This window comes from Triticum dicoccoides, chromosome 7B (genome assembly GCF_002162155.2).
Source record: "Triticum dicoccoides isolate Atlit2015 ecotype Zavitan chromosome 7B, WEW_v2.0, whole genome shotgun sequence".
In the NCBI taxonomy this organism is placed as follows: domain Eukaryota; kingdom Viridiplantae; phylum Streptophyta; class Magnoliopsida; order Poales; family Poaceae; genus Triticum; species Triticum dicoccoides.
The window spans coordinates 441,232,078-441,257,247 of record NC_041393.1 but is presented as its reverse complement, the minus strand read 5'-3'; the positions used below and the strand labels follow the sequence as shown (position 1 = coordinate 441,257,247).

Here is a 25,170-nt window from a genome sequence, read left to right as displayed (position 1 = left end):
ACCTCTCTTCCCTAGTTCTTACGCTGTCTGTCCCCCTGACTGCGCAGGATAACCAAGCTCGTCGAGGAGGAGGTCGAGCTTGATGAGGCCTTCTGGGGCCAAGAAGCCCTCAAGGAGGTCCGTCGGTTGCTACGGAACCATCTCTTCTGCTCATCTTCATAAGTTGTTTACTGTTCTTCAACCGCTCCGTCCTTTCTGGCAGGACGAGGAGGATGATAACTATCAGGAAGAGCAGGATGCTGGTGATGTATTCGACAGTGATTTCGATGAAGATGTGAGATCCCTCCTTCTGCTCATTCCAATCTGTTCAATTGGTTTACTTTAAGCTTTTGTGAAGTTGGGCATCTCTCTGCTCACAATATTTTTCTCACTGCCTGTGTTAATCCAACTCCTTTCCAGGAACCTCAACCTGATGATGACCCAGAGAAGGAAGTAAGTGAGAGGTAACACATGTTTCATGTTAGCCCATAAGCATATCAGAGCACAGTCATGCACTGCGTAACAGTCAGTTATGTATTCTAAATCGTGCCCCGATTATGGACCAGGTTACCTATTAAGAAGAGGCTATTTTTTCCTGGGAAGACCATGAAAAAAATGAAAGCCAAGAAGAAGAAGAAGAAGAATAAGGTCATCAAACTAGAGGATGATGAAGGTATAGATGACAAGAATCCTGATAAGACTACTTCATCCAAACAATCAGATGTTCCTGATGAATGGGAGTCTGAGAAAACGATCAGGAAATCAACCAGAACATCTGTCATTGTGAGACAAGCTGAACGAGAAGCAATACGTGCTGAAAAGCAAGCAACTGCTAAGGTCTGTATCCATACAGCAGCCTTCCACATATTACATTCATGGTTATTACTCCCTCCGTTCCTAAATATTTGTCTTTCTAGAGATTTCAACGAGTTACTACATACAAAGCAAAATGTGTGAATCTACACTCTAAAATATGTCTACATACATTCGTATGTGGTAGTTCATTTGAAATGTCTAGAAAGACAAATATTTGGGAACGGAGGGAGTAGTATTCAGGGACAACAGAATCTTGTAGTACCCAACAAATGGCATTTTCAGGCTGACTGATTGTTTTCCCTCTTTTATACTGCCAGCCAATTAAGAAGAGAAAAGAGGGAGAAGAAAAACGTATGACACAAGAAGAGATGCTCTTGGAAGCAGCTGAAACTGGTCTGTTTCCCGGTTCACTGTGCCTTTCCCAAAGATAAAGATGGAACCTGCCAGTGTTGATTGACTATTTTACCTTTGTCTATTTTAGAGATCATGAACATGAGAAATCTTGAACGTGTACTGGCAAGAGAGGAGGAGGTGAAGAAAAAAGCTGTTGTTCAGAAAGCTGTCTATGAGGGTCCTACACTTCGATTTCACTCGAGAGATGGTAACTACTATATGCATATCTGCTTACATGTGAATACTGAACTTAGAAGCTGCTCCTTTTTGTGCTTCCTGTTTCAATTATAAGAACATGTATCCTACGCGTGCTGATTACTAGTTATGATCATGCTGAATCAGGGGAATCACGTCTGGAATTCATTAATGGGGCATCATTTGGGTCTGAACTTTGTACGACTTCAACTCCTTGTAAGTATTGATTTCTCTTTGGTGCTGTACATTTTTATTTATCTGGCAGTTTGAATTCAATGTAGTCTTGTATTAATTTTTGTTATTGCAGATCCGGAGAAATCTGTTTGCGTTGTAACAGGACTTCCTGCCAAGTATGTTTTCTGTACACTAATTTGCTCATTCCTTAATTCCTGTTCCTTTTCCCTTGTATGTGAAGTTGGAGCTTCCTTCCATGTTTATACAATTACATATTTCACTTGATAAAATTATGCACACATGTTTCTGTTGTTTAATGGCTGCGTGTTTTTACAGTGCAGTGTCGGCTGGTGGTGGTTTGTTTTATTGTGATATATATATACTCCCTCCGTCCGGAAATACTTGTCCTAGAAATTGATAAAATAGATGTATCTATAATTAAAATAAGTCTAGATACAACCATTTTGAGGACAAGTATGAGGGAGTATATATATATATATATATATATGTCTGTTGGTTAGAGAGTGTCAGATTATGTACAATCCGATACAAATTGCATTGCCTGAATTATTTTTGTGCACACCCTAGTTCTAGCAATTGTTGTACTCTTCAGTGTATTCTGTCGTGATGAAATAGCAAAGGTAGTACTCCCTCAGATCCATATTTCTTGTCGCTCAAATGGGTGTATCTAGCACTGAAATACGTCTAGATACATCCGTTTGAGCGACAAGTAATATGGATTGGAGGGAGTACTTGATTCAGTGATTTGAAATGAACATACTCCTACATTAGTATCACCTGAACTGATGCATTCTGTTACAAGCCGAGAGTGGGTTATGTCTCCATGGTTGTATTTGAAGTGATAATCTTATTTGAGGTTTTACTTCCTTGTAGATACCGTGATCCAAAGACAGGATTACCTTATGCAACAATGGCAGCGTTTAAGATCATCCGGGAGAGGTACACTTTGTTGCTTTCCTTGGAACTGACATTTTTCTTTCTGGGTTGTAACTCTTTAGTAAGTGAAACAGTGCTCAGTATCTGAATGTAGACTTGCAACATGCTAACATTTGCTACGGGTGCGTGTGTTCAGTTTCCTGAAAGAGGAGCCGGATAAGAAGAGGCCCAACATGTCAAATATGGGAGAACTCTTTGAATCAGTAGCCGGCGAACATTCTACGCCTAAGAAGAAAAGGATCGAGTCAAGATCGCCAATATCAGGAGACCTAAGGCACGGCGGACGCTTCAGACGAATACCTGCTCTTGATGTCATGGACGAGGACTGACAAGAGATCTTCTCTGACAGTATGGTTGCATATGATGCCATGTGTTAGCATGAGGACTTGCCAGAGATCTCTGGCGGCGTGGTTGCATGTGATGCTGTGATAGCATGGGGACTGGCCGGAGGTCTACGACAGCGTGGTTGCTTACGATGCCATGCTAGCATTAGAAACAGTAGAGATGCTCCTGATGCCGCCGCTTGTGCAATGGCATGTTGTAAACGAACTGCTGTCAGTTGATGGCTTCTTGTGTTAGGTGTGCTCAACATAGCCTCAGCATTGCACCCTGACATCTAGTCACGTTCCGTGTCATTTTGACATGGAACTTGGCTTTTCACTCACAATAATTTGTTGTGCAATGTGGTTTTTGTTGACGACATTTGGTCGTACATATAATCTGCAAGTATCCAGGGGAGAGTCGCCGTGACGCCCACCTAACCTTGGCCTTTGGCAACAAGATGATACGCCACTGCTCACATGGTGCCAAGCAGCAAGAGAGAACAAGAGCCGCTTGCACTTTCCATGGCTGCGCCCACCATCAGAGCTCATCTCCAACACCTATTCTGAAAGCAGATACTACTACAGCATCCTGGAGCTGTTGGATAACGTCGGTGGTCTGATGACTATTGTGCACAATACCCTCAACACTGAACAACGCATGCAAGCGTGTGCTATCACCATTCCACACAGGGGAAGGTGATGATCAACACAAATTCAGTACTCCCTCCGTCTTAAAATAAGTGTCGCTGATTTAGCACAATAACTTTGGACTTGAGACGGAGGGAGTATGCAACACGGAATGGCGCACCAAAGTCACACTTCCAGTACAAGTGCCATCCAAGCAGAGATATATAGGAGCACAAAACTAAGCAACTGATGGTTTTTCCGCAGCATTTTGATCACCATTTCATATCAAACACCCAAAGCCCACTGTCGCTTGGGAGACTGAAACGTGCACCCACATTCAGAATCTAGGCGGGGAACGCACGAGCTTGCACATCCACCGCACATCTACGACCTATGCCAAAATCCCGACAAGAGATTCTACTGGGACGAGACACACCCGACACATGCTGGGTGGGAGGCTGTAATGGAGGCGCTGGAGCAACCTTTGATGGAATTTCTCGATCAGGACTACGTTCCATGATGCGTTGTGTTTTTGGTAGCAGCTTGATTAGTTGATAGTTGGTGCGGTATCTTTTAGGTTAGCATCATATACCGTATGCGTATTTAGGGGTGAGCTTGAGAGATTTTCTTTCGCCATGTTTGGCTAAACATTTAGTCTACTGGTAGTATCTTGATAGGTAAACTGTTTCCATATTGCTTAATGTCTCGTATCCCATGTTTGAGATTAGAAAGATGGTCGTAGTATTTGACCAACGTCCACGACGGCATACGTCCTCTGAGTTCCTTTATCTTGTTCAGTGTTCGGCTGGTTGATTAATGTAGTACAGCGTCCATGCATTTTTTGGCATCGAGAAACTTAGACTACCAAATAGAAATTTCCTTCTATGTAGTTCGGACAATTCAGAATTCACACCATAGAAGCTCATACTCCTGGGGGAGGTTGAATAGGGCATGGGCATAATGGCCTTACACAATCACAATTCGATTCATTTTCAGTTAGGTCTTTGCTCTAGGTTCTTTAGGTGTTATTACTTCCTTAGTACTCCCTCCATTCCCTTATACAAGGCAACTATCAAAAATACATTTTGCATCAATACAAGGCCACCAACAGTAATCGAGGCAAAATTTAATGATGTTTTCTCGTACTAACAACTTTTTAATACTTACATGTATGTAGTCATAATGACACTCCACCACTTTCTTCCCATTCATTCGTTGCATGCTTGTGGTGTATTAATGATCCCGGTTAACTAAAAGAAAAAATTGACTTGCAAAGGAGTCATTAAATTTTTTTCTTGGTGCCTATAATATGAGTTTGTGGCCTTATATAAGGGAATGGAGGGAGTAGCTCAATATTGATAGCAATCAGTTAGGTCTTTGCTCTAGGTTCTTTAGGTGTTATTACTTCCTTAGTACTTCTTCCGTCACGGTTTAGAATGCGCACTTGCAAATTCTCTAGGACCTAGGTGGTTATCTATTGGCTGTGGGATGGGCTAAAAAATAGCATTCACATTACGCATGCATATAGGAATAGTACATACTAGAAATAAATGCAATGCGCTCTAAACCTTGTCTATTGTGAAAACGCACGCAAATTTAACTGTGTCTTCTAAACTGTGACGAAGAGAGTAGCTCAACATTGATAGCACTACGTATATCCTGGAGTTTTGCAGGACGGAAATCTGATGAAATTTTACAAAAGAGGGCTAAAGTAAAGAATTCATCAGGAAATTTGCATGCTCGACAGGAAAACTGGCGGCACATCAAGAGATGCGTATTTGAGAGGCCAACAGACCTGATGTCATTCTTGACACCCCGCTTAATTTGGCTACAACTTCGTACTACCTCCGTCCGGGTTTTTCGTGCCAAATTTTGACCATAAATTAAACTAACAAAATGTTCACGCATGTCACCAAACATTATATTTTTAAAAAACTATGTTCAAATACGAATCCAATAAAATATTTTTTTTTGACATGCATTAACATTTTGTTAGTTAAATCTTTAGTTAAAATTTGACACAAACTACAATGAGGACCTATAAACCAGGACGGAGGTAGTACTGTAAACCTCGGTGATTAGCCAGCCAGTTTTGCTAAAGCACATCCATATGTGCCCTAAATATTGCACATCTAAGTCCTATGTCATTGCTTAGCCGGCATACTTGAGGGAATCATGCATCCCAAGCCATTAGAAGTACATTAAAACAAGGTATATGAAGCAGGATGCAGTTCTGCTTTGAGTGTATTCAGAAGATGTATCTCACTGTACCCAAGTACAGATTTGGGAGTACAGAGTGGTGCTTTCTATCCATACATAACATAGTAACACACTGCCACGATGATTATGCAGATAGGCCTTCTACTTCACAGTAGCCAGAAATGAAAAAAAAAAATAACAGACAACAAATTACAGTCAAAATTCCTTGTGTGCAGAAGAAAATGTTTTCGCCCTGGAGAATCTGATGCCGCTCACATTGGCTAGAGAACAAAGGGTAATTCTGAAAATTACAGGTCTATCTGCTGTGGAAAGCTTAGCTTTTCGTAAATCCTGGTGTCTAGCTCTTCTAACTAGGCATGCACTTCTCCTCGTTACTAATACACAAAACATGATGATCTAGTCTATGCTCCCTTGACTTTACGTGATGGAGGCCGCCGGAATATGTTAATGAGATCGTCGAGGCCCTGTTCAAGAGAAAACGTATCATCTCAGTGCAGGGAAAGAAAGCTTCTAGTTATGTTTACAGAAATGAATCGGTCCATACCCGTGTTGTGATTACTAGGAAACTGAAGAGAACAATTAGATAGGAACCGAGCACCAGAAGGAACAACAGGTCGAAAGTAACACTTGCAACCTGTGAATTTGAACAATAAAAGGCCGGTTGAGGTTATTTCAATGTGGTGATGGTGATATCTAATAAAAGCAACATAAAAGGTGGATGTAAAACTTAAAATCCGTGGATGACATATCACAAGGCACTTGTTATGGCGCTGCTAGGAGGGCGCGAGAGGGCTGGCCGGGGGCCTTTTGCCCACGGCCGGGCAAGATGGAAGGGATTTCCTTCTTAATTCTTGCTTGATTAGATTGATACATCTCCTCTCTTTATATAGAGAGGTTTACTTGACTCCCAAGCAAGGCTTACTTGACCCCTAAGCAAGCGACCCTTATCTCTAATTAACCCTAAGACTAATGGGCCCATTAGGCCCATTACGTACTCTAACACTACACCCCACCTGGACATGCAGCTTGTCCTCAAGCTGCAGCCTAACCAACTTATAACCATGACTCGACGCGACACAAACCTAACACCTAAAAACAAGCCTTTTACATCTCGGCTTGTTTTATTACTCTCAGCCTGAAATGGACTAGGACGCTTTATTTTGGACTCCTTAACAAAAAAGTGAACACCCTCCACACATCGAACGTGCACGTGTACAGCCACCTGGATCCCATGGACACCATCTGGACGAAGGCAGTGCATGTGTATGGCCACCTGGAAGTGGTTGCAAGAGCGACCAGCGGAGGCGCCCTCGCGGCGGCCGGCGGCGGAATGCAGTGGTGTTACGCGGTCCGCTCCTGTCGAGGAGGGGTGCGCTCCCCCAACCGCCGATGTCGCAGACTTTGAGGTCACTGCCCGCGAGGAAAACAGCATGCCCGTTTATGGGGGAAACCGCATGCCCAAGATCCCCGACGCAGCGGCCGAGATCGAGGTCTGTCGCACAGCGAAGGGCAACTTGGAGGAGCGGCAGCTGCAAACTACGCAGTGTTGAGGAGGGCTGCGCAAGGAGGCCGCGCGCAGCAGCCGGCAGCCTCACCGTCGCCTCGGACATGTCGCTGGACGGTTGCTTCGTAAGGGACTTCTGTTGACGGATGGCGGCCGCCGCTTCTGGCATGGCAACACCTGGAGGCTGAGGGGGCACCCACTGGTGCTGAGGCGGCGGCGGCCTTTCCACAACGCCGCTGTTGTATGCCAGCGGCCTCGGCTCCTCGGCGTGGAAATCAGGGGCCTTCCCGTTCTGGTGGTACGAGGGGGCATAGTTGTCCTGAGCCTAAGAGTATGACCCATCCTCGCTCAAGTAGGCGTTGGATCCATAACCATGCTTTTGCTGTGCATGTTGCAGCATCTCCAATGCCTGCTTGCTCCCAGAAGGTCTATTATCCCCTCGCTGTACTATTTGCTCAACATAAGATCTTGAATATGATCCAGATGTAAGTTCAGTAGGTGCTGGCGGCTGCAGCGGGCCGAAGGGTGTGGCGGAGGCCGCCAAGAGCGGCGGCTGCCTCGACAGCCAGGGCTGCTGCTGCAGCTGGCCGGCGACCGCGGCGGAGTCCGGCAAAAGTGGCGGCTGCCATGGCAGCAAGGGCGGCCCGGTGGTGGCGGGTGGCGGCGGAAACTGCAGCTGGGGCTGCAGCGACCCGGCAAACGCGGCGGAGGCCGCCAGGGCCGGCGGCTGCCACGGCAGCCATGACGGCCCGATGGTGGCGGCGGCCGGCGGCGGCCCGTAGGATCCGATCAAGTAGAGCTGGATGTCCTGGACCGCCAGGGTTAGGGCACGCAGCACCCCGGTCATCTCCTCCGGTGTGAGGACAGGGGGCGACGTGGCGATCGGCGGCGGAAGTGTTGAGGAGGGCGGCGGCGAAGACATGATCGAACGAAGCTAGCTGATACCAAATTGTTATGGCGCTGCTAGAAGGAGGGCGCGAGAGGGCCGGCCGGGGGCCTTTTGCCCACGGCCGGGCAAGATGGAAGGGATTTCCTTCTTAATTCTTGCTTGATTAGATTGATACATCTCCTCTCTTTATATAGAGAGGTTTACTTGACTCCCAAGCAAGGCTTACTTGACCCCTAAGCAAGCGACCCTTATCTCTAATTAACCCTAAGACTAATGGGCCCATTAGGCCCATTACGTACTCTAACAGCACTACCAATCTAGAGGCTATATATATGCTCAGTACACTTTTATGTCATTCTGAAATTAAAAGGCGATATCCAAACATGGAGAAGTGTGGCATGAAGCTTACACACTTACCTGGTATACGTTTAAAGTTGACTTTGTTGCATCATAGAAAGTGAACATGCCATCAAGGACGTCATTTTGAACATGCACATCAGTTGTATGCTCGGACAGTTCCTGCACCAATATATAGATAGTGTCATGTCTTGCGAGGAAACTATGAACAAGGTGAACTAGATGAGATCACTGATAGAAGGTACGCAACCTTTTTAAGTGCTACAATGAAGGGGTCATTCTTCTGAAGAAAAGGTGCAACCCGTGGTGTCCGTGAAAAAAGATCCAACCAGGACCGGATGTAGTGAGGACTGATGGCTAAGCTGCTGTTATCAGCAAAAACATCAATGTTCCTTCCTCTCAACCCGTAGATTTGTCTCTGTGAAGAGGCACTATTAGTATAATATCAGACTTCATCTAATTATAAGAATCTTGGTTCAGAAAAGAGCAAAAGGCGGACGGTAACTTTAGTTCTTCCAATCACTTATTATAGCAGCATTTTGCACATCTAATCATTTTAACATTCAAACATGCCACCTGAATAACACGAAACAACTGAAACATGGATGGACGGCAGAATCTCCTAAACCTTCGTCTAATTATAAGAATCCTGATTTAGAAAAGAGCAAGAGGCAGCCAGTAACTTTAGTTCTTCCGATCAATCATCATAGCGGCATTTTGCTTACCTAATAATTTCTTGCATCAAATTCAAACAAACACGCTACCTAAATAACAGTATCACATGAAACAATTGTAGTGTGGATGAACAGCCGAATCTCCTAAACCTTCGTCTAACTAAGAATCCTGGTTCAGAAAAGAGCAAGAGGTAACCAGTGACTTTAACTCTTCCAAACAATTATCATAGCAGCAATTTACATTTCTAATGATTTTTAGCATCACACATGCTTATAACATGAAACCATTGTAACATGGATGAATAGCAGAATCTCCTAAACCTTTGTCTAACTATAAGAATCCTGGTTCAGAAGAAAGCAAGATGTAATCAGTAACTTTAGTTCTTCCAAACACTCATCATAGCAACAATTTGCATTTTTAATGTTTTTTTGCATCACATTCAAACATGCTTATAACACGAAACCATTGTAACATGGATGGACGGCAGAATCTCCTAAACTGGTATTTCTATGCAGCTAGACATTTGAGTGTAACTGAAGCACTAAAATAACTCGATCAACTTTGTGTTGACATATTTCCAGAGAAACTTCATGCTAAGTTAAAACCAGTTGAACAGTTATATTATCCTACATACATGCTACTGCTGTGGATATTTAAATCTAAATTTCTAACCAAACTAAAAATTCAATTAGTCCGTACAAACACGTTTTCCCAAAGAAACAAATATTGAATGAATATTTGTGGATACACCGAAAAGAGATGTATAACAGAAGCGGTCACTTGCCCATTGGAAATTCTTACATGGAAAAAATGTCTACAAACCATTAACACATATACATCTAACACTGAAGAAACGATAACTTCATCAATATTATCTAACTACTGTGTGCAAAGTAAAATGAAAAAAAAATCAGAGCAAATGATTTAGCTTACCGCAAGACTCTCAGAAACTAATTTGACAGTTCTCATTACTGACTCAACATCTGCTGATTCTCTGAAAGAAGGAAAATACAAGTAAAATATTAAAAACTAAGACAGTGAAAAAAGAATTAGGGTGTATTAGAAGTGACTTCACCTAGTGTCGTACAGACCACCAGTGCTTTCCAAAAATTCAGGAGGTGTAGACAATTCCGAAAGAGTTAGCGCAGTCACCCTAAACCTCGAGAATTGCTCATGTTCCCATGCTACCTGCAAGATTGCAAGCATGTCACTTGGCAAGCTTGAAAGTTTAACGAAATAGAATAGTTAATCAGCAATACTAAAGCAGTAAAAGGCTTCTAGATTCCAAAATGTAAATACTAAAACAGCATATTAACTTCTAGAAATAGCATATACTCCCTCCGTTCCTAAATATAAGGCTTTTTAGAGATTTCAATGCAGACTACATACGGAGCAAAATGAGTGAATCTACACTCTAAAATATGTCTATATACATCCGTATGTAGTCGTATTGAAATCTCTAAAAGGTCTTATATTTAGAAACGGAGGGAATAGTTCTGAACTCGTTTCTAAACCAGCCCTCATGCCAATACTAAGCTAATTCTTGATCCTGCGCTCGAAATACTATGTCAGGCTACCATGCCAGAAGAATTGATTCACCAATAAGTATTTCAAATGCCATCATGCTAGTACTGACAGTAAGTACATGTAAGATGGATTATCTGAAACCCTGATGGGATCCAAGCCTAATGAAGGTGTACAATCCTTCAAAAGGCAAGAACATACTCTAGAATTTGACACATTAATTTTCTTGTGCTTGATGCCGACTGAAATGCCCATTTCCTTGGAGACATCTGAAAAATCCTGAAGCAAAGAAACTTCGAGTTGTGAATCGACTTATCATTGCAGACAATTGAGGTTATGGACCGAAAAACTTGAAATGGCTACTGTACTTCAAAGATTTGCTTGATGTAAGGGTTCTCTGGAGGCTTTGATACATGCATCCAGAGATCATTGCTCCAGGAACCAACGCTATTCAAGCAAATTGCATAGTCAATACTCTCGCGTACACGCTGATCGAAACTTCTAAGCCACTGTAACAAAATTTGAAAACCATACAGCTGTGAGTTGACCATGAATATGCACCAGAAGGCTTTCATAATGGCGCAAGATGATCACTAACCTTGCTAGTTCCATTGTAATTGTAGGGTCCGCCAGATGTTAATCCAAAGAGAAGATTAAACTTGCCTCTGGTCTTAGGACTTGAATAGAGGCGTGAAAAGATCCTTGCAATTTCTAGAAGAGCCACAGCTCCACTTCCATTGCTATCACTTCCCACGGAAAGCGCCTAAAAACATATGTATTACGAAAATACTGAAAATAATATCAAAGATTCTTGAAACATTTTTCCTGGGTTACATACAGGTGCAGCACCAAAAGTGTCATAGTTTGCAACTATGGCAATGGTTGGAAGCTGTTCAGCATCACCCTCTCCTCTCGATCCAGGTAACCATCCCTGCAACTCAAAGATATTAAACTTAGTCCTGTTGACATCTCATGAAAGATGGGAAACACTATTAAATTTGTAAGAGTCAGATATCAGGTGTAGCGATCACTTCTGGCATATAGCCAGCCATTCTTCATGGTCTACTTAATTGTTTGTTCCAAAAGAAAACAGATCTATAAGATGTTGCAGTGAATTATAAAGTAAATAAGATCAACCTGATGAATGCGAAAGTAGACAGTAAATTCATGTCAGAGCAGCTACCTGGATATTTGAAATGGTTGGAGATGACACCCTTTTAGGTTCCGCAGAAGGCACTACAAGCTTGTATCTACAAGTCCAAAAGACAATCAAGACCATGCAGGAGGCTGACAATTTATAGTCAAGTGTTACACTAATTATAGTGCAAAATGCTGGACACTCGAGAGTATGCTGAGTTTCGTCTTCAAGTATTACCCTCCTGTTGATGCAGAGGCTGGCTGGCCTGAAGAGGCAATTTTACGAATATCTGCCAATAGGTTATCCAAATTGTCGTCATGGAAAGCGAAGTACACTGGAAACTGCATAGAGTAATGCACATGAGTTAGCCAAAATATTATATCATATTTAAAAAGTTGATCACTGAACAAAGAGGAAGCAGGACATTTAGACTGGAAAAAAAAAACATTAGCAAATCTGAAGGAAAGATCACTATTTATAAAAACAATGTTATACTGCAATGGGGGTCACAGAAACTGTTGGTGCTGTACCAATAGCAATTTAAAGCGTGCATCCTTCAAAACAAAGAGAAGTTTGGTTAACAGCTAAAAGCACCAATCAGGATTTCAAATGCAACTATAACTGTATTAGTTTTGTTGAGCTACATTGCCAAATACAAATTTACAAAACAGATTGCAGAAGTTCAAAGCATATTTATAGTGTTATAATTTGTACTTCTAAATATTATATCTGTGGAGCTGTGTGATATAACTAACTAGATACTGTATAAGTAATGGAACATATAAATCACAAGCAAAGATAGACATAGTTGCCTAACAAATTTATAACTTACCGGCACTTCTTCATGCATGAGCAACTTTTCTAGCTCAGCCAGCACATTCTTTGGTTCCCCCTTGTCATCGTTGTTTCCCTCAACATTCTTAGCGCTGATGTTTCTCGGGAGCAGAATGAGCAACCCTCCAAGATGTTTTTTCTCTGACAGGTACTCTGAGTAGTAGGTAATGAAACAGCAGTTTGTCAACACTATTATTTCAATCAAATTCCATGTGCAAAATAAATAATTAATACTGTGGTTCATTGAAGAAACATGATCTTTTTCGGATGGTTCATGCATGATGGAACATCATCGTTGAGTCATGATTGTTGTAGTTTAGATGCCATGACTCGACAGTTCGTAATGCCACATGAGTGAGTGCATACATTTTGGCAAAAGTAGCAAACAAGTCAGATGATAACTGAAGGCATACTAAAGCCCATAAATAGAGCTTATCCTGGCTACGACCCGGTTGCTGTAACTAAACGAGCAGCATGTGCCATGTAGAAACACGAAAGTAACTGATACACGTCGACATCGGAATCTTACGAGATCGGAAAGTATATCGCCAACACTACACATCTCGATCGGCAATGCGAAGTGGCACACAGATCGAGCTCAATTTTAGCTAGAGCCGGTGAAGAGCTCGTCTCATCTACTACAGCGTGCTGGTACTAGGAGGATGGCGCGAAAAAAGGGGGAGGGCAGGAGTACCTCGGAGGAAGGAGAGCGGGAGGTCGAGCAGCGGCGCGACGAGCGCGGAGCGGGAGAGGTCAGCCCCCGCGGGGAGCGGGAAGGCGGCGGCGTGGTGGTTGAGCGCGGCGGCGCGGGAGCCGAGCGGGGCGCCGGCGAGGTCGTACTGGATGAGGCGGTAGACGCCGACGGCGGCGGCCGCGTCGCCGAGCTCGACGCAGGCGAGGAGGACGAGCAGGACGGCGAGCGCGGAGGAGACGGAGGCGACCACCTCCCCGGAGGGAGACATGGCCGGCGCGGCGGGGTGGGGCTCTGGGGCCGGGGCGGAGATGCAGATGCAGCCGCTGCCGCTGCCGCTGCTGCCGATCTGATTGGTATCAGACTGGTGTTCAATCAAACCAAGTCCTCTCGACCTCACCTTCACTGCGTGCGGAGGTGGCGGCGTGGACTCGCCTGGTAATTTCCTCTGCTTTTCTGGGTTCCTTCGCATAAACTTCACCATGTGATTTCCGATCGTAGATTAACATCGCATTCATGCATAATGGAACAGGTCATGTGCGGGTTGACATAGTTAATTGCTACTGCCATGCTTCGGTTAATTATAATGCCTAAACTAATCCCATGGGTGGAACATCATGGTAACTTTGCATTGTCAAGTGACTAGCTACATTCTTGTTTGGCATCGCGATATTATTGTAGTGTTCAACCATGTTCTTAGTTTTCTCATCCAGCATGAGACTCTACTCCGACGTGCTTTGCATCTTTGAATTCCAATGATGCTTATAAAAAGAAAAAAAAGGTTGTTCTTCTTAGGTTATTAAGCAATTTTCATTAAGCTAGATTCGGTTTGGCAACATAATAAACGTGCTACCAGAGCATATCATAAGACACATTTAGCATATTTTCATATATATGAATCAAAAACACTTGTGAAAGCATGTATAGGTTGCATCTTGGTGTTTCTTTGGGTGGATCTTTTCTTAGCCCTCTTCTTTCAGAATCTATATCTACTATGAAATATTATGGTCTTTTCTGATAGCATATACCAATCCTATGTCAGGTTTGGTTATGACCTCTACGTTTGTTGTATGCATTATTTGAATGTTTACTTGCTTATGCCTGATCCTATCTAGGCTTTGATCCTATCCTAGCACTGGTCCTATTCCAAGTCCTAGTGCTACTCAGTCTCTGATCCATTGTCTAATGCAATGGCTTGTGGTTTCTTGCAATGTCAACTTCTTTTTTAGGAATTCTTCAATGACAACATAATCCTGGAAAGTTCTTAATTAAAATATTGAGGTTTGAACTCCCCAGATAAATGGTTGCATATTCAAAACAAGATTGAAGAGAGTGGTTGCACTGTGGTGTGTTTCTGGGGAACTAAAAAGAGCATATTAATATACCCTTCATTAGGAAATTTTATCGTCCAGTATTTGATTCCTTCCCTTTTTCCATTTGTTGTTAGATCTGGTGGAATTCTCGTTGTTTCAATACAAAGGAGAGCTCTTTTTTCATAATGAATTTGCAATATATGTAGTGCTTCAATCAAACAAAATGTGGGAAATGTTAGACTCTCCCAAACATCCACGCTCCATGACAGGATGATGAAAAATCAGAATTCCTTAGTTGCTTCGATGGTACTCATATCCCTGATGATGTAGATTGGCTGCTTCTAGGAGATTTCACCTCATTGGAAGCTTTGATGATAGAAGAAAACCTGGAGGGAATTTCAGTGACATGTTGCATTCCAATGTAGTAATTAGTCAACTTGGTATCGTTGATATCCCACTTCAAAGCGGGAAATTCATCTGGAGCAATATGCAATCTAGCCCTTTTTTAGAGAGACTGGACTGGTTCTTCACGTAACATCCTAGACATTATAGTGCTTTACCCTTTACTTTAGCTATGATAGCTTCTCACCGTGTGCCTCATGTTATTCACATTAAGGGTGCGTTTGGTTGCAAGGGCGGTCATGAATGGGTTGGGATCGTTCAGAAAATAGACACGTTTGGTTATAAAGCACATGAATGGTTCGAGCCAAAAAAAGAGAATATGCCATGAAGATGCTGAACCGTTCCACCCAACCAAATCGGTCGAATCAAATGGCCACCCTTTGCATGCATGACTATGTGAGCATGACTGGTGGTCCCGTCCTAAATAATTAGCTCACCACTTATATTCAGCCAAACACATGAATTGAATGGTTCAATCCCAAAAAAATTGAACGGTCCCAACCCATTCATACGACACCTTCAACCAAACGCATCCTAAAACCTCTATGCCCAAGAGCAACATTTTAAGGTTTGAAAATTGGTGGATGGATCATGGCCAATTTCTGCCTTTAGTGAAGTCGGCTTGGACTAAGAGCATTCACTGTGCAGATGCTACTAAGAGGATTAATGCAAAAAAATGGAGATTCTCAAAAAATTCTTAAAACTTGGACCAAAATCTTATCTATTCTTAAGGAGGAATATTACTGATGTCAATCCTCTGATTGCCCTGATTGACTCTACTAAAAAATTCAGAATATGCTCTTAGGAAAGATCTTGAGGCCCACTTGACTTTGTTGCATCAGCATAGAAAGTCTATCGGTAATAGAGGGCAAAACTAAATGGGTGCCTTTATGAAGTGAGAATTCCAGGTTTTCTTCACTCTGTGGCCACACTACAACATAAGAATAATAACACTGCCACTCTGGTATGTCCTGATGGGTCTGTTGTTTCTAATCATGATGCCAATGCAATCCCCTTAGATGATGCTTGATACGTCCATTTTGCATCATGCTTTTATATCGATATTTATTGCATTATGGGCTGTTATTACACGTTATGTCACAATACTTATGCCTATTCTCTCTTATTTTACAAGGTTTACATGAAGAGGGAGAATGCCGACAGCTGGAATTCTGGGTTGGAAAAGAAACAAATATTAGAGACCTATTCTGCACAACTCCAAAAGTCCTGAAACTCCACGAAAGTAATTTTTGGAGCTAATAAAAAATATTGGGCGGAAGAAGTTCCAGAGGGGGCCACCCACCGTCCACGAGGGTGGGGGGCGCGCCCTACCCCCCTGGGCGCGCCCCCTGCCTCGTGGGCCCCTTGGCAGGCCTCCGGTGACCATCTTATGTTATATGAAGTCTTTTAACCTGGAAAAATCATAAGCAAGCTTTCGGGACGAAACTCCGCCGCCATGAGGCGGAACCAATCTAGGGCTCTAGCGGAGCTGTTCTGCCGGGGAAACATCCCTCCGGGAGGGGGAAATCATCACCATCGATCCTCTCATCGGGAGGGGGTCAATCTCCATCAACATCTTCACCAGCACCATCTCCTATCAAACCCTAGTTCATCTCTTGTATCCAATCTTTGTACCAAAACCTCATATCGGTACCTGTGGGTTGCTAGTAGTGTTGATTACTCCTTGTAGTTGATGCTAGTTGATTTATTCGGTGGAAGATCATATGTTCAAATCCTTATGCATATTAATACCCCTCTGATTATGAACATGAATATGATTTGTGAGTAGTTACGTTTGTTCCTGAGGGCATGGGAGAAGTCTTGCTATTAGTAGTCATGTGAATTTGGTATTCATTCGATATTTTAAGGAGATGTATGTTGTCTCTCCTCTAGTGGTGTTATGTGAACGTTAACTACATGACACTTCACCATTATTTGGGCCTAGAGGAAGGCATTTGGAAGTGATAAGTAGATGATGGGTTGCTAGAGTGACAGAAGCTTAAACCCTAGTTTATGCGTTGCTTTGTAAGGGGCTGATTTGGATCCACATGTTTCATGCTATGGTTAGGTTTACCTTAATACTTCTTTTGTAGTTGCGGATGCTTGCGATAGGGGTTAATCATAAGTGGGATGCTTGTCCAAGAAAGGGCAGTACCCAAGCACCGGTCCACCCACATATCAAATTATCAAAGTAACGAACGCGAACATATGAGCGTGATGAAAAGTAGCTTGACGATAATTCCCATGTGTCCTCGGGAGCGCTTTTCTCCATATAAGAGTTTGTTCAGGCTTGTCCTTTGCTACAAAAAGGATTGGGCCACCTTGCTACACCTTATTTACTTTCATTGCTTGTTACCTGTTACAAATTACCTTATCACAAAACTATCTGTTACCGGTAATTTCAGTGCTTGTAGAGAATACCTTACTGAAAACCGCTTGTCATTTCCTTCTGCTCCTCGTTGGGTTCGACACTCTTACTTATCGCAAGGACTACGATAGATCCCCTAAACTTGTGGGTCATCAAGACTCTTTTCTAGCACCGTTACTAGGGAGTGAAGCGCCTTTGGTAAGTGGAACTTGGTAAGAAAAAATTTATATAGTGTGCTGAAATTTACTGTCACTTGTTACTATGGAACGTAATCCTTTGAGGGGCTTGTTCGGGGTATCTTCACCCCGACCAGTAGAGCAAAGAGTTGCTCCTCAACCTACTGAACCAACTGAAAATGTTTACTTTGAAATTCCTTCGGGTATGATAGAGAAACTGCTAGCTAATCCCTTTACAGGAGATGGAACATTGCATCCCGATTTGCACCTAATCTATGTGGATGAAGTTTGTGGATTATTTAAGCTGGCAGGTATGCCCGATGATGTTGTCAAGAAGAAGGTCTTCCCTTTATCTTTGAAGGGAGATGCATTGACATGGTTTAGGCTATGTGATGATATGGGATCATGGAACTACAAACGATTGAAATTGGAATTTCATCAGAAGTTTTATCATATGCATCTTGTTCATCGTGATCGTAATTATATATATAATTTTTGGTCTCGCAAAGGAGAAAGCATCGCTCAAGCTTGGGGGAGGCTTAAGTCAATGTTATATTCATGCCCCAATCATGAGCTCTCAAGAGAAATTATTATTCAAAAAAACTATGCTCGACTTTCTCTCAACAATCACTCCATGCTTGATACTTCTTGTGCTGGATCTTTTATGATGAAGACTATTGAATTCAGATGGGATTTATTGGAAAGAATTAAACGCAACTCTGAAGATTGGGATCTCGACGAAGGTAAGAAGTCAGGTATGACACCTAAGTTTGATTAAATCTTTTATGGATACCAATGCTTTTCGTGAATTTAGCACTAAATATGGACTTGACTCTGAGATAGTAGCTTCTTTCTATGAATCTACTCATGTTGACCTCCCTAAGGAGAATTGGTTTAAATATAATCCTCCCACTGAAGTAAAAGTAGTTGCGCCTATTAAAGTTGAATAAAAGACTATTACTTATAATGATCCAGTTGTTCCTACTACTTATATTAAGAAACCACCTTTCCCTGTTAGGATAAAGGATCATGCTAAAGCTTTAATTGTGGTTCGTAAGAGTAATACTAAGACACCTACGCCACCTGAGCAAATTAAAGTTGAACCTAGTATTTCTATGGTTAAAGATCTCTTGGCTGATAATATTGATGGGCATGTTATTTACTTCTGTGATGAAGCTGCTAGAATTGCTAGACCAGATAATAGGAATAAACATAGACCTGTTGTAGGCATGCCTGTTATTTCTGTTAAAATAGGAGATCATTGTTATCATGGCTTATGTGATATGGGTGCTAGTGTCAGTGCAATACCTCATTCCTTATACAAAGAAATTATGCATGATATTGCACCTGCGGAGATAGAAGAAATTGATGTTACAATTAAGCTTGCCAATAGAGATACTATTTCACCAGTTGGGATTGTTAGAGATGTTGAAGTCTTCTGCGGGAAAGTTAAATATCCTACTGATTTCCTTGTTCTTGGTTCCCCACAAGATGAATTCTGTCCCATTATATTTGGTAGACCCTTCTTGAATACCGTTAATGCTAAGATAGACTGCAAAAAGGATGTTGTTACTATTGGTTTGGGGGATATGTCTCATGAGTTTAATTTTGCTAAGTTTCGCAGACAACCCCATGATAAAGAATTGCCTAGTAAGGATGAAATTATTGGTCTTGCTTCTATTGCCGTGCCTCCTAATGATCCTTTAGAACAATATTTGCTAGACCATGAAAATGATATGTTTATGAATAAAAGAAGGGAGATAGATGAAGTATTCTTTAAACAGGGACCTATTTTGAAACACAACTTGCCTGTTGAAATCTTAGGGGATCCTCCACCACCCAAGGGTGATCCTATGTTTGAGCTTAAACCACTACCTGATACTCTTAAATATGCTTATCTTGATGAAAAGAAGATATATCCTGTTATTATTAGTGCTAACCTTTCAGAGCAGGAAGAGGAGAGATTATTGAAAACTCTGAAGAAGCACCGTGCTGCTATTGGATATACTCTTGATGATCTTAAGGGCATTAGTCTTACTCTATGCCAACACAAAATAAAATTGGAGAAAGACGCCAAACCAGTTATTGATCACCAACGACGGTTAAATCCTAAGATGAAAGAAGTGGTAAGAAAGGAAATACTAAAGCTCATGGAGGCAGGTATAATTTATCCCGTTGCTGATAGTCAGTGGGTAAGTCATATCCATTGTGTCCCTAAGAAGGGAGGTATTACTGTTGTTCCTAATGATAAGATGAATTGATCCCACAAAGAATTGTTACAGGTTATAGGATGGTAATTGATTTCCGCAAATTAAATAAAGCTACCAAAAAGGATCATTACCCTTTGCCTTTTATTGATCAAATGCTAGAAAGATTATCCAAACATACACATTTTTGCTTTCTAGATGGTTACTCCGGTTTCTCTCAAATACCTGTGTCAGCAGAGGATCAGGAAAAGACCACTTTTACTTGCCCTTTCGGTACTTTTGCTTATAGACGTATGCCTTTTGGTTTATGTAATGTATCTGCTACCTTTCAAAGATGCATAGTGGCTATATTCTCTGACTTTTGTGAAAAGATTTGTGAGGTTTTCATGGATGATTTCTCTGTTTATGGATCTTCTTTTGATGATTGCTTGAGCAACCTTGATCGAGTTTTGCAGAGATGCGAAGATACTAGTCTTGTCTTGAATTGGGAGAAGTGCCACTTTATGGTTAACAAAGGCATTGTCTTAGGGCATAAAATTTCTGAAAGAGGTATTGGAGTTGATAAAGCTAAAGTTGATGCTATTGAAAAGATGACATGTCCCAAGGACATTAAAGGTATAAGAAGTTTCCTTGGTCATGCCGGTTTTTATAGGAGGTTCATTAAGGACTTCTCTAAAATTTCTAGGCCTCTGACTAATCTCTTACAAAAAGATATTCCTTTTGTCTTCGATGATGATTGTGTAGAAGCATTTGAAATACTTAAGAAAGCTTTGACTATTGTTCAGCCACCTGATTGGAATTTACCCTTTGAAATTATGTGTGATTCTAGTGATTATGTTGTAGGTGTTGTTCTAGGACAAAGAGTTGATAAGAAATTAAATGTTATTCAGTATGCTAGTAAAACTCTAGACAGTGCCCAGAGAAATTATGCTACTACTAAAAAAGAATTTTTAGCAGTTGTATTTGCTTGTGATAAGTTCAGACCTTATATTGTTGATTCTAAAGTAACTGTTCACACTGATCATGCTGCTATTAAATATCTTATGGAAAAGAAAGATGCTAAACCTAGACTTATTAGATGGGTTCTCCTACTACAAGAATTTGATTTGCATATTATTGATAGAAAGGGAGCTGAGAACCCCGTTGCTGACAACTTGTCTAGGTTAGAGAATGTTCTTGATGACCCACTACCTATTGATGATAGCTTTCCTGATCAACAATTAGCTGTCATAAATGCTTCTTGTACTGCTCCGTGGTATGCTGATTATGCTAATTACATTATTGCTAAATTTATACCACCTAGTTTCACATATTAGCAAAAGAAAAAGTTTTTCTATGATTTAAGACATTACTTCTGGGATGACTCACACCTTTATAAAGAAGGAGTAGATGGTGTTTATTAGGCGTTGTGTACCTGAGCATGAACGGGAACAAATCCTATGCAAGTGCCATTCCGAGGCTTATGGAGGACACCACACTAGAGATAGGACTGCACATAAGGTATTGCAATCCGATTTTTATTGGCCTACTCTCTTCAAGGATGCATGTAAGTTTGTATTGCCTTGTGATGAATGTCAAAGAATAGGTAATATTAGTAGACGTCAAGAAATGCCTATGAACTATTCACTCGTTATTGAACCATTTGATGTTTGGGGCTTTGATTATGTGGGACCGTTTCCTTCCTCTAATGGTTATACACACATTTTAGTTGTTGTTGATTACGTTACTAAGTGGGCAGAAGCTATTCCAACTAGTAGTGTGTAACACCCACGATGCGGCTATATCTCCCACGTGTCGAAGCACGACTTAGAGGCATAACCGCATGGTGGTTTTGTCGCAAGAAGGGTCATCTTCACACAATCCCATGTAATGAACAAGAATGGGATAAAGAGAGTTGGCTTACAATTGCCACTTCACACAATACATAATTAAGATCATACATCATTCAAATACACTCATAGACCGGCTACGGTCAAGTTCAAATGAAAAGAAGACAACCCCAAATGCTAGATCCCCGATCGCCCCGACTGGGCTCCTCTACTGATCATCTGGAAACGATACATAGTAACGACCAAGGGCCTCATCAAATTCCCACTTCAGCTCAGTTGCACCATCTGCGCCAGTATCCTCGGCACCTACATTTGTTTTGGTAGAATCTGTGAGCCACGGGGACTCAGCAATCTCACACCCGCGAGATCAAGACTATTTAAGCTCATAGGTAGGCAAAGGGGTAATATGGTGGAGCTGCGGCAAGCACTAAGCATATATGGTGGCTAACATGCGCAACTGAGAGCGAGAAGAGCAGCAACGCGTCGGTCGAGAAGCTAGAAGTGATCAAGAAGTGATCCTGAAACTACTTACATCAAACATAACTCAACTGTGTTCACTTCCCGGACTCCGCCGAGAAGAGACCATCACGGCTACACACGCAGTTGATGCATTTTAATGAAGTCAAGTGTCAAGTTATCTACAACCGGACATTAACAAATTCCCATCTGCCTCATAACCGCGGGCACGGCTTTCGAAAGATTGTATACCCTGCAGGGGTGTCCCAACTCAGCCCATCACAAGCTCTCACGGTCAACAAAGGATAAACCTTCTCCTGGGAAGACCCGATCAGCCTCGGAATCCCGGTTCGCAAAACATTTCGACAATGGTAAAACAAGACCAGCAAAGCCGCCCGAAGTGCCGACAAATCCCGATAGGAGCTGCACATATCTCGTTCTCAGGGCACACCGGATGAGCCAGACGTCGGGTTGGCATAGACCCTGGTTGCCCAAGGGGCGCCGGACATCGCTCAGGTTGGACCAACACTCGAAGGAGCACTGGCCCGGGGGGGTAAATAAAGATGACCCTCGGGCTCGCGAAAATCCCAGGGAAAAAGGCTTAGGTGGCAAATGGTAAAACCAAGGTTGGGCCTTGCTGGAGGAGTTTTATTCAAAGCGAACTGTTAAGGGGGTCCCATAAATCACCCAACCGTGTAAGGAACGCAAAATCAAGGAACATAACACTGGTATGACGGAAACTAGGGCGGCAAGAGTGGAACAAGTCACCAGGCATAAGGCCGAGCCTTCCACCCTTTACCAAGTATATAAGGTGCATTAATTTAAACAGGAAATATTTAGATATCCCAAAATATCCATGTTCCGACCAGGAACAAACTTCATCTTCACCTGCAACTAACAATGCTATAAGAGGGGCTGAGCAAAAGCGGTGACATAGCCAATCAACGGTTGCTAGGACAGGTTGGTTAGAGGTTTGACATGGCAATAGGTAGGCATGGTAAACAATGGCAGGAAGAGCTAACATAGCGATAGAGCGAGTACTAGCAAGCAAAAATAGAAGTGATATCGAAGGTATGGTCATCTTGCCTGCAAGGTTCTCAGAGTTGTCGAAGGCTTGATCCTCGTAAGTGTTCTCAACTGGTTCCTCGTGCACGTACTCGTCTCCCGGCTCTACCCAAAGCAAGAACACAAGCAAGGAACCACAATAAATCACGGTGCAATGCACAAGCATCATGATGCAATACATGTCATGATATGCGAGAGGTGATATGCAAAGCGTATGCGTGCTTCGGAAGGAAAGATGATGAACAAGGCATCAACTTGGCAAACCAAGTATGCCGCTGGAAAGATGAGATGATTTCGGTTGAAATCGATATAGAGATCACCGGATTCGGATGCACGATTTGCAAAAGACAAGCAAGACAAGATATGATGCAAACTGCTAAAACAGCAACATGGCCACTTGGATGCAAAGTATAAATAAGCTATAGCACCCAAACATATGAACAAAATGCATAGCAGTGATGTACATGAGATGCTCTACGAAACATGAACATTGAGCTCAATCTAAAAGCCACTAGAGCATGACTAAAATAGCATGGCAAAGATGCAAAAGATAACAGGTTCTACAGACTTAGTGGAATTACTAGGCATAGCAGAAACAGATTCATCATGGCATCTCTACAGGCTTGATTAACTCACTACCAGGCATGTCATGGCATGGAACAAGTAGTAGCATGAAGTAGGCATGAAAATGAAGCTACTCATGTGCAAAACAATCAACTAGCATATTTGCATGAACAAACACCTAAGAGACAAAACAACAATATGAAGTGAGATAACATGATTATGAACTTGCTCAAATGCAGAAACTAATGCCACCATTGGATTGGTGGGATTTTTCTACCCCAAAAACATATATAATATGATAGGGTTGCTGTAGAAAAATCATCACAAATGCATTAAGTTAAACCTGCCCTATATGGTAAATGACAGAAATGGCATATTCCATAATCGGAAACGTCCAGAAATGGACTTGCCCGAAAAGGACAGATTCCATATGCCAGAAATGGTATATTCGCTGGGAACCAAAATAAAACAAATAATAAAATAAATAAATAAAAACACAGGGGCTAAGGAGGATGACAGGTGGGGCCACCCTGTCATATGCACAGTGCATAGAAATGGAAAAAAAGGGGGGGATGAAATATGCAGCCGCGGGGGATCGAACCCGGGTCTCCCCGGTGTGGCTCTGCTTCGGCAACCACTGGGCTAGGCAGGCGGTTCTTATAGGAAAAGGGCTTCGACTCCTTTTAGATAGGCACCAGGTCGAGCAACTCTGTTGCAAACAGAGAAGACGACGGCGCCGGCGAGGGAAACGGCGGCAACCAGTGGGCACAGGGACTCCGGCGGCCATGCAGAAAGGGGAATGGATGCGTGCATCTACGAGGGGATGCGGGGGTGCTCGAGCTCGAGCAGTTGCTCGACTCGGGGCCATGGCGTCCGTGGCGAACGGCAGCAGCAGCTACGGCGACACCGGGAAAGGCCGGGTGCGCGCGGGAGCACGAACGAGCGGCGCGAGCGAGCTGCGGGAGCACGACAGGGGGGAACCAGAGCGGGGGCATGCAAACACGCTACGGCTGCACGGCACTGCACAAACGAATTCAGAAAACGCTGGAGCACTGCGAGCGCGAGAAAGACATGGATCGGAAAGCGATCTACGGGCGCCTACATGCCATGGGAAGGATGGGAGAGGGAGGTGCGTTACCCAGCTCACCCAAGGACGCGAAGTGGTCGACGGAGACGAGCTGGCGGCGACGAATCGGAGCTCTGAACCTTGGCGCATTTCTGACCGAGAGGAAGGAGGAAGCAGGGGACGTCGAGGAACTCGTCGTCCGGGGCACCGTAGTCGACGTCGTGGAAGGAGATGACGACGAGGAAGAAGAAGGGCACGATCGGCAGGGTTGGGAGTGGTCGAAGAGCACGTCGGCGACGAGGCGCTCTCAGGTGCGCTCGGGACGGAGCGGATGTGGTGGATCTGGTGGTTCTACTCACCTGGCGGCGGCGAAGAGAGGAAGAGGGAAACCCTAGGGGTTGTGTGGACACGGAGAGGGGATAAAAGGG

General features: G+C 43.0%; 2 protein-coding genes across 2 annotated transcripts in view; one reads left to right on the top strand and one right to left on the bottom strand.

The window, feature by feature from the left end:
- LOC119338730 (SWR1 complex subunit 2-like) overlaps positions 1-3,211 on the top strand; it is a 3,564-nt gene extending 353 nt beyond the window's left edge. The window contains exons 2-11 of the mRNA XM_037610983.1: positions 48-117; positions 203-274; positions 400-443; positions 546-816; positions 1,113-1,188; positions 1,277-1,396; positions 1,531-1,599; positions 1,691-1,733; positions 2,452-2,517; positions 2,651-3,211. Of these exons, the coding sequence (XP_037466880.1) occupies positions 48-117; positions 203-274; positions 400-443; positions 546-816; positions 1,113-1,188; positions 1,277-1,396; positions 1,531-1,599; positions 1,691-1,733; positions 2,452-2,517; positions 2,651-2,843 (1,024 nt within the window). The 3' untranslated portion in view covers positions 2,844-3,211. The remainder of the gene's footprint in view (positions 1-47; positions 118-202; positions 275-399; positions 444-545; positions 817-1,112; positions 1,189-1,276; positions 1,397-1,530; positions 1,600-1,690; positions 1,734-2,451; positions 2,518-2,650) is intronic.
- A 2,465-nt stretch (positions 3,212-5,676) lies between these two features.
- On the bottom strand, positions 5,677-13,657 carry LOC119336598 (nicalin-like). Its single transcript, XM_037608646.1, has 14 exons — positions 13,300-13,657; positions 12,604-12,758; positions 12,009-12,112; positions 11,817-11,883; positions 11,472-11,564; positions 11,232-11,396; positions 11,002-11,142; positions 10,835-10,912; positions 10,185-10,297; positions 10,043-10,103; positions 8,685-8,852; positions 8,495-8,596; positions 6,229-6,318; positions 5,677-6,148 (listed from the first exon to the last, which is right to left on the bottom strand). The coding sequence occupies exons 1-14, from the start codon at positions 13,565-13,567 to the stop codon at positions 6,086-6,088; spliced, it is 1,668 nt and encodes a 555-aa protein (XP_037464543.1). The 5' UTR covers positions 13,568-13,657; the 3' UTR covers positions 5,677-6,085.
- Positions 13,658-25,170: the final 11,513 nt, after the last annotated feature.